General features: G+C 40.1%; 1 protein-coding gene across 1 annotated transcript; it reads left to right on the forward strand.

Moving 5' to 3' along the window:
* The first annotated feature begins 1,869 nt into the window (after window positions 1-1,869).
* On the forward strand, window positions 1,870-5,821 carry fmodb (fibromodulin b). Its single transcript, XM_084069452.1, has 3 exons — window positions 1,870-1,935; window positions 2,529-3,431; window positions 5,661-5,821. Exons 2-3 carry the CDS (start codon window positions 2,534-2,536, stop codon window positions 5,810-5,812), a joined length of 1,050 nt encoding a protein of 349 aa, XP_083925578.1. The 5' UTR covers window positions 1,870-1,935; window positions 2,529-2,533; the 3' UTR covers window positions 5,813-5,821.
* Window positions 5,822-10,255: the final 4,434 nt, after the last annotated feature.

Below are 10,255 nucleotides of genomic sequence, written 5' to 3' on the forward strand. Positions count from 1 at the left end.
GCTTAACACCTACACTACAGGTCACACAATGGATAATTGATTGATCTAGGCTCATTCCTATGTTAATCCACCTGGTGTGAGTCGGGGAGCCTTTGTAAACTTTGTTGAGGTGTGAATTTAAAGTCGTTCTATCTAATCTATGCGTGTGCCTGTGCGTGCTCCTGGTCAAATACTGTAGGCACGGCGTGCAAGACCGTCCCATGAACAATGCAACCCTGAACCAGACTCACCTTCTCTTAACCCTTTAAGACCTGGGACGCATCTGTGTCACTTCTTGATTTGAGCTAAAAAGCATTATTTTACACTTTGGCTATTCAAAAATAGCAGATCTACAAGCTCATAGTGCGGCACCGAGTGCCGCACTATGAACTTGTAGATCTGCTATTTTTGAAAATCGTGAAAATGTGTGAAAATCTTTTAATGTATATTGTTTTAAAGCGAACATTTTTAACTCAAATCTTTGCTTCTGGGGGTCCCTGGAACAAAACATTTTGAGATGGGGGGTTCTTTGCTTTGCTTTGCTTTGGCCAAATACATATACATTTTGGGGGTCATTGACATGAAAAAGTTTGAGAACTACTGACATAGTAACATAAGTTTTTTCAAAAAACAGTTTTTAGAAAACTCTTAGAAGAGTTCCTTTCACTGCCCTATAGGCTAGCACCAGGGTTTTAAACTGTTTAGAAAAACAAGCCATTTTGTAGAATCGGCTTCAGGTTAAGCAACTCTGGATGCTCCTTAACAACTGATATCCAGAGGTTCAAGGGGCTGTCCAGTGACATTGGCTTTGAATAGTCGTGGAAAGTAACATTTACAGGTACATTCACTCAAGTACTGTACTTAAAGGAGAACTGTAATTGGTCCTCACTAATGCTCATTATAAGATTGAACAGTTTTTGTCTACTAGTTCAGAAACCTGCCTACCAGTGACCTCATCGATGAGGACTGCAAGCTGATAGAAATTACAGCGTTTTTCTTCCTGGAAAGTTGGCATGCTGAAATGGAAGCCATTGTTCTTAATTAATTAAAAAATAAATACATAAATACAATCTTGTTTAAGATGTGCAAACCTGCCTACCGATGATGTCACTGGTAGGCAGGTTTCTGAACTGTCCACAGTCCCTCCTCTGAGACACAGACCAATCTTATTATGACCTATGTTTGCAGGATTGGTCCGTTTTGAACAAAATGCCATGAAACTTACACATTCCCAGTAGGCCGAGGAAGAAATGCCACCCTTTTCACATTATTTGCCTGTTACAGCGCCACCAGCAGGCCGATTTTTACAAAATGCCTCAAATCATGAACGCAGCGTCCGTTTACCGTGAAAGGAAGACAAAGAAATGGCACCCTTTTCACATTGGCCTACTATAGCACCACCAGGAGGCCACAATAACCTACGTGACCTGGCGGAGACCTGTGCTCCCAGGAGCACTATTTTCTAGCCTTTACATCTTTCTTTTTTTCAGCTGTCAATTCGCCACCTTCCCGCGACCCTTACCTGTGGGGTCGCGACCCATAGTTTGAAGAACCTGTACAATGTGCAGACCAGAACCTGTAGAGCCCTGTGTCTCAGTGTTAATGATAAGGCACACAGAGAGAGAGAGAGAGAGAGAGAGGGGGAGAAAACAAGGTAGTTAAAGAACAGATGCCAGCTGCAGCCAGCCATCCAGATGGAATTGATCCAGAGATGGCCAGAGGGGATGTGTAGCAGTTTGAAACCCCCGCATGCCAGCGGAAAATATACGTTTCCTAATGAGACTGGAGTGGGTTGGTGGGGGGCTGCACTGCATCTGGAGACAGAAAGAGAGAGAGAGAGAGAGGGGAGGGTATGCACTCTGATACAAACCTCTTATACTCCTCTGTCTGGGAGAGAACCTTACACAACGTGAAGAAGAGAGAAGGTTGGAGGTGTTGCTTCTCAACAAATAGCCGGTAGGTATACATTCTATGGATGTAATACATTTAATACAGGGATATTTCAATTACTGAAATATTTGTGGGTTAACCACGTTTTCATTTTAAAAAAAATGTATTGCTTGTTTTCACTGAGAATATTGCAGCACACATGTAATGTGCAACTTCCAGTTAAGTAAAGAATTGTTTTAAATGTAATCACTCCAGAGTCCAAATTGAAGACGCATGTTCCTCTGTTTTGTATTTCTCTTTATGATTTAGGGATGAGACTATCGACTATTTTATTAGCGATATTATTCTTATCGATTACTTTTTTGAATAATCGAGAAGTACGTTTTTTATGTTTAGAAAAAAGTATGTATAAATGAATCGATTTGTCGCACAACTCTGTCGTACAAAAATGGTTGAAATAGCAGATCTACAAGCTTGTAGATCTGCTATTTTAACTTTTTTTTGTTTTAATGTTTTTGATTATTTGTTTTTAAGCTTTTAGCCTAGAATGACATGCCCCAAACTAGGGATCGATTATGACTTGATTGTTTTATTAAATCATCGATGGTCGATTGTTTTAGAATCGATTTTAATTGGATGAACTGTTCCACCCCTGATAGGAACCATGCGGACGCTGCTGCTCCTCCTTGTCGTGGGCTTGTTGGACCTGGCCTCCAGCCAGCGTCTCAACAGCTTCCAGTGGCTGAACCACCTGCGGAGCCGCCGGCGCCACCCCGAGGCCCAGTGGGACAACCGGCAAGACGACTGTCCCCTGGAGTGTGACTGTCCCTCCCACTTCCCCACGGCCATGTACTGCCACAACCGCAACCTGCAGCACGTCCCCTACGTCCCCTCGCACATCAAGTACGTCTACCTGCAGCGCAACCAGCTCACCGGCATCCCCAACGGCGTGTTCGACAACGCCACCAGCCTGGTGTGGGTCGTGCTGTTCCACAACCAGCTCGAATCCGACAAGATCGGCAAGCACGTCTTCAGTAAGCTCCGGAACCTGGACCGCCTCTACCTGGACCACAACGAGCTGAGCCGCGTGCCCGCGCTCCTGCCCAGGTCCATCACGGACCTGCGGCTGAGCCACAACAAGATCTCCAAGATCCAGGCGGACGCCTTCGAGGGCATGACCGAGCTCGCCAACCTCAAGCTCCACGTCAACGCCATCGAGGAGGTGGCCGGCGGCACGTTCAAGGGCCTCAAGTCCCTGACCATGCTGGACCTGAGGAAGAACAAGCTGCGGAAGATCCCGGACAACCTCCCGGAGAGGCTGCACCAGCTGTACCTGGAGTTCAACAGCATCGAGAGCATCCCGGTGGACTTCTTCGGCACGTACCCCAAGCTGCAGTTCGTCCGGCTGGCCCACAACAAGCTGACCGACGGAGGCATTCCCTCCCAGGTGTTCAACGTTAGCACCCTGGTGGAGCTGGATCTATCCCATAATAAGCTGGAGAAGATCCCCATGGTGGCCCGGAGCCTGGAGAACCTGTACTTACAGGCCAATCAGATCAAAGGTAAGACACACAAATCCATTTTCTATAGGTTTTACTTCATGGTAGTGTTGATTTTGACAGCAAATTTTGATTCAGTTTTAGTCATAGTCTTTAGAATCAAATTCCTTTTAGTTTTAGTCACATTTTAGTCACCTGAAATGTTTTTACTGTTAGTCTAGTTTTAGTTATCATAAGATTATAGTCGACTAAATCTACATTTGATTTAGTCGACTAAAATTTATTTTGGCGGTGCCTTGAATGGTGTAGTAATGGCTGATTTTACTCGCAGCGCGACGCTTTGTGAGTTTGTAGATCTGCTATTTTCAGAGTGCAACACCCGAGCGCAACCAAGCATAAAATGACTTGGTTAGTTCTACTGGATCTCTTCTCCTCTGGTCCCTCACTAACATTTTAGTCTAGTCTTTTTATTTGTTGACGAAATTGTCAATATATTTAGTCTTAGTTTTAGTCATCGTAGCTTAGTTTTTATTTAGTTTTTAGTTTTCGTTCAGTGAAAAAAAGGTAGTCGACGAACATTTTTTGCCATAGTTAAGTTTTAGTCGACGAAATCAACACTGCTTCATGGTGCAGTGATTGAAGGGAGTGTCTGTGTGATTGATCGCATGATTCTTAAAAGGGGTGGAACAGTTCATCAATTTAATCGATTATAAAAAAATGCACGCTCATTTTATGAAATAATCAATATAATGGTGAAACTCATTTTTATATTTTTGCGTTGAAAAACAAAACGTTTTTTTGCCGATAGGTTAAAGAACTTTATTCTGATGGTAATCATTGCTATAGAGTTTTTTCAGCAACTCATTTATCAGCTTACATTTGATAGTGTTCCAGTTTTGTCTGCTCATTTTGTGGTTTCATCACTTCCGATTGTACTTGTTTTTCCTGTATCCTCTATGAGTTCTCTCTCCTGATTGGAAAAGAAATTGTTATCCCGACCTGAACATACATTCTCTTTAGTCTTTACTATAGAGCTGGAGAGAAGGGGAGACTAAATGTTTAAAACTTATGATATTAGCACTTAAATGTATTAAGTTCTCATTCCTTCATTTTGCTGATATGTCTTGCTGCTGAGATGCTGCTGTTAAGTGTTTGATGTGCGGTGGAACTCCTTTAGTTCTAAATGATTACTATCAGAACACAGATAATGTTTAACAAAAACTAAATGTTGTAATGCTGAAATGAATGAGTTAAATGGGTCTAACTCCTGTTTCTTTATTTGTTTATTGTTTGATATATCATCGCTGTGAGGTGGAAACCTTGTATGTCCAAAACCTTCAGGAAATATAAGAAATAACCTGTGTTCCAATGGATACTATAGTTATTATTTAGCCACAAGCTCTTGTTAATACCTTTCATTGGTTCAATATATATAAAACCCACAGACACACTTGGCCTGGCCTCCCTTTGTCATTATAATTATGTGAAAACTTGAAAAAAAAATCGCCACTTTTTCTGTCATACGACAAATGCATTTCTTACATTAACTTATGAAAAAAAAAAAGGATTAGATATGGAGATACAAGGTTTCTGTCAGACAACATCGACATATATCATTATCAAATAGCGGATCATATATCATTGATATTTGAGTGTTGCGTTGCGTCCCTAGCTGACTTCTCTTGACTCTTCTCTCTGTCTCTTACAGAGTTCTCTGTGGGCAGCTTCTGCAGTGTGGTGGACATTAGTGTTGATTTTGACAAATTTTGACTCGGTTTTAGTCATAGTCTTTTGAATCAAATTCCATTTAGTCATATTTTAGTCACCTGAAATGTTTTACTGTTAGTCTAGTTTTAGTCGACTAAATATTATAAGATTATAGTCCACTAAATCTACAATTGATTTAGTCGACTAAAATGTATTTTGGCGGTGCCTTGATGGCATCATAATTGCATGCTGAAAATAGACGATCTAAAGGCTCACAACGCGTCGGCTTGAAGATCTTCTATTTTCAGACAACACCTGAGCACAATCAAACACAAATTGACTTGTCTTTAAGTTCTACTGGATCTCTTCTCCACTAGTCCCTCACTAACATTTTCATCTCGTTTTTATTTGTTGACGAAATTGTCAATGTATTTAGTCTTAGTTTTAGTCATCGTAGCTTAGTTTTTATTTAGATTTCGTCAGTGAAAAAAGGTAGTCGACCAACATTTTTCGTCATAGTTTTAGTCGACGAAATCAACACTGGTGTGATGGACATGTCTAACTAATCCTCTCCGTCTCTTGCAGAGTTCTCGGTGGGCAGTTTCTGCAGTGTGGTGGACATGGCTAACTACTCCAAGCTGAGAGTTCTGCGTCTAGACGCCAACGAGATCAGTGCCAAAGATATTCCCGCTGAAGCTGCCTACTGTTTACGCATGGCGTCTGTCATCGATGTCTAGAACCCCCCACCACCATACCATACCTCCACCTATACCCCCCATACCCCCACACAGCCTGATGCCCCCACATCGACGTCTAGCACCGTGGTTCTCAAAGTGGGTGCTTGAAGGGTTTCCAGGGGGTCCCCAGCAAAATGAGTTAACATACCATCACAACCAGTTCAGTCACTTTAACACCATTTTATACTAATGCTGTTCAATAGCTTTTTGAACAGCATTAGTATAAAACAGGGTCAAAGATCTGCTATTTGTTTCAATCTTTTCAGATGGGGGTCCACAGCCAATTACATTTTAATTTGAGAGTCCTTGACATGAAAGATGTTAGAGAACCACTGGTCTAGCGGGCTCCTCCCATTCTGGCAGTGATTATCTGCCTCTGCTAGAGGCCCACCCATAGCACATGTTTGGGTCCCCATTTGGGAGAGTACTAGACCACCCCGTCCCCATTCCCCATGTTTTGACCCATATTTGGTCAAAACGTGTGCATAGAGCATAGGTCACCACTTTCTAATAATTCTTGTAATTCATTGAAAAGAACTTTGAGAATATTTTAACTCATAAGCAAACAATTAATGTAAAAAAAAACAGGCACTAATAATTTTTGTTTATACATAAACATTAGAAAATTGTATTAAACCAATATGAAAATAACATTTAACTTTAATTATACAATAAACAAGCAAACAAATTAAATTCAAAATACACAAACTGAGTTTATAGGATTAAACAAGCTCACAATGTGGGAGCTTGAAGCTGGCACTTTGTGTAAAATAGCAAACATGTCATTTGTTATTGCTTATTATAGAATAATGATAGATTATTTGTTTTAGAAAGATACACATATGTTAACGCAAGAGCCCTTGCTTTGCCATCAATGCAGGGCAACACAGTGGGAGAGGCCGCTAAATGTGGACAATGGCTGCCACCGTGTGGTGAATAATGGCATTACAGCAGGGTGAGTCATGACTCATGTCATGCAAAAGAGGATTCATGTAATGATGTGTATGTAGTCACTCAGGGTTTGGAAGGTCACGTTCTAAATGTAGCCTTATAGGCTCTATGCGCAGCAGCCATTTTGGAAAGAAATTGGGCCTCTTCCTTACTTCCTTCACATGTGTTACCAATGATACTAATGGAGGTTCTGTTTCATTCTGGTCAGGGTGCTGATATTGTGCATGCTGACTCAATAGAAACCCTCCATTTTGGTTCCCAAATGGCTCCTTTATGGTGGGTGTGTAACTCAGAGTTATGGGGGTCCTTGAAAATAAGAAATTTGACAACCACTGTGCCACACTAAGTGGAACACCTTAATTAGTATTATTGGTAACACCTGTGAAGGAAGTAAGGAAGGGGCCCAATTAATTACCAATATGGCTGCTGTGCATGCCTATCATACATACTCTGTAATTCATATCCTATGATTAAAAGTCAAAATATCAATGCACACCTGTATTCATAGCAACAATGGCAGATCATGTTTTGCTAAACAATAACAATAAAATTAAATGAATTTAAATTTCCGCTTATAATGACAGACCCAAAATAGGGATGCCGGTTTGAAAGTGGTTAAAATATATATTTTTTGTAGAGTATAGAATTTGCCTCTGGTATTGGGAAGTGAATGCGCACAAAGTAGTGAATATAGTCAATTTAAATCTATTCATAACTTTTTGTATAGTTGTATATGTTGCAATAATAGCCTAATGTGTGGGTGTCACAACATCACTAAACACCTGGACTTGTCCTGTACACCAGTGTGACTCCACACAGCATTTTAATACATCCAATTGATTTCTTATTAACTAGTTAAGCCCTGTTTTATACTTCGCCATACAATGGTGTCACACAAAATTAGCTGATCTACAAGCTCACTGTTGTGAGCTTGTAAATCTGCTATTTTCACTAGTTTAGATAATAAAAAAATACATTTCACAATTATTTTTAATTTTAATAAAATTGATAATTTTTTATAGTCTATTTGATACATTCGTTTAATTAACTGTTGCACCCCTAATACCAACAATAAGCCACTTTAACCTGCTTACCTACTGTATGTATTGGTCAGTAATTTCATTGTTTTTTGTTACTTTTTGGATAAATACTGTACATACAGGCCTACTGCAGTAATTGTAGTGGTAGTTTATTTGTAGATTGTATACACAATGTACAGCAAATACTGAAATGAAGTCTAATCTTGGTACTAATTTCCTTTCAAATAGTTATCGAAGTAATCGAATCGATATTTTCTCAAATAGATTTTCAGTAACTGATGACTTCACAGTAATGGACTACAATCTGAATACTGTCAAATCATCAATGTAACATTTTACACTCTTAAATTAACTGAGAATTTTACATTTTACATTCTGTTCTATATTTAATCCAACCAAGTCTCTAACATCTGTATATTATAACACAGTAAGGCATTTTAATTGCTTTTTACACATAGACAGTTAATTCTCAAAGTGAGATTTTCTCAGATCATAAATGAACTCACCTACAGTATAAAGGACAATGCAACACAGTCTTGTATTGTGAATTTTTGTTTTCCTTTTAAATAAAGACCGAACAAATATTTACCTTAAAATTTGGCTGCCTTTTTGATGATGCCTCTCTCTAGATTTTTGTTTACAACATTGTTATTCAGGTGTGATTTTATTCTCTTTTTCCTTTTGATCATGCAGTGGTTTTCAAACGTTTTAAGAAATATGTATTCATATCCATGCTAAACAGCCTCGACACATCTTATCATTCTGTAAACATTTATATTCACTAATGCTAAATAAAACGTTTCACCACTTAAGACATATTTCAAATAAAAAAAAAGCGAAGACAGCTGATCTAAAAACTCATAACGTGTCGCAGTTATGAGTTATTGGCGTTATGAGCTTTTAGATCTGCTTTATAAATCTGTTTATTAAAGAGCTGGAGAGACAGGGAGACCCCTTACTGAACAAACACTCTATATAACAAGGATTTTTTCCCCTCTTTTCTAAATTTAGAGTGGACAATTATTTTTTACCTCTTTTTCTCCCCAATTTAGTCGTTATGCCAATTGATTCCTCCCCACACACGTTTCTGTGGCGTTACTGCTGTTGCATCCTACAGACTCACCTGCCAGTGAGGAGCCTCCACCAGGAGGATATAGGGCCTTCGTCCTACTCCTCCCGCCCTACACTCCCTGCTGACAGTCTCCGCCCCCAGCCCGTAAGAGTACGTACAGTGACCAATATCATCCTCCCCGCCCGTCTTCCCTCCCCCGAACACGGCCTATTGTGTTTTTAACTTTTTTCTTTTTTTTAAAATAGCAGATCTACAAGCTCCGAATGCGTCGCATCACAAGCTTGTAGATCGACTATTTTCAAATGGCCGAAATATATATATATATATAGGGTTGAAGTGGTTAGTGTATGTTTTGTAATAATAAAAATCTACAATCTAGTAATTAGTAACTAAAGTTTTCAAATAATTGTAGTGGAGTAAAAGTATAATATTTGCCTCTGAGGTGTAGTGGGGTTGCAGTAAAAGTACTGAAAATTGGAGATACTCCACTAAAGTAAACGTTTCTCAAAATTGCACTCAAGTACAGTATTTGAGTAAATGTACTCAGTTACTTCACACCGTTGGTTCTCAAAGTGGGGTCCGGGGACCCCCAGGGGTCCTTGAGGGAGTTCCAGGGGGTCCCCATGCAGCTAAATGATAGATAGGAACCAAATGGTTCCTCGCCAGAGCTGGCGAAAACTTCTGGGAACTCAGATTAAATGGACCCTAATGGGTCTGCAACTTTGAGAGCATACAAATGTACATTTAACAACGATTTTACAATATAAATTGGGGTCCTATAGATAGAAATGTCATTAAATGGGGGTCCATATAGCCTAATGCATGTCAAACTGGGGGGTCCTTGACATTAAAATGGTTGAGAATCACTGCTAGAGCCGTAAAAATCTTCTCTTATGGGGGTCCCTGGCATGTATCTTCAAATGGGGGTCCGCAGGCAAATAAGTGTCAATTTTGGGGTCCTTGACATGAAAAAGTTTGAGACCACTGCTTTAGACCACCGGGAACCGAACCAGTGCTCTTAACAGGAGGCCTGGCTCCCTCTGGGTGATGCTAAACTGTTCCTGGGCAATATGGCCGCCTGGCAATGACTTGCCCTTTCATCTCCAACAGCTGCCTGTAATCTGCAGCGGAAAGGGAAAGGCACCGCATTGAATTAACTTTCCTTATAGTATGTTCTAATGCCCGGGCTTGGCATGAGGAATACTTGGCTTCATGCCATGCTATAATAACATGCATCCATCAAAGTGTTTGGCTTCCTATTCTTCTGCCTATACACATAAGTCATGTCTTAGTATGAGTGAATAGGAGAAGGGGATCAACGTCATGTGGAATTATAATGTTTAGGTATTATCGTTCATTTAAATCTTTAAATCTTCTTGC

The sequence above is a fragment of the Gymnoscopelus microlampas genome, assembly GCF_963454915.1.
Source record: "Gymnoscopelus microlampas genome assembly, chromosome: 10".
Lineage (NCBI taxonomy): Eukaryota > Metazoa > Chordata > Actinopteri > Myctophiformes > Myctophidae > Gymnoscopelus > Gymnoscopelus microlampas.

Bases quoted from the DNA above. Each gene is read 5' to 3' on its own strand.
- fmodb (XM_084069452.1), top strand. From the start codon at position 2,534: ATGCGGACGCTGCTGCTCCTCCTTGTCGTGGGCTTGTTGGACCTGGCC. The intron at 3,432-5,660 runs GTAAGACACACA...CGTCTCTTGCAG, and splicing joins ACAGGCCAATCAGATCAAAG to AGTTCTCGGTGGGCAGTTTC.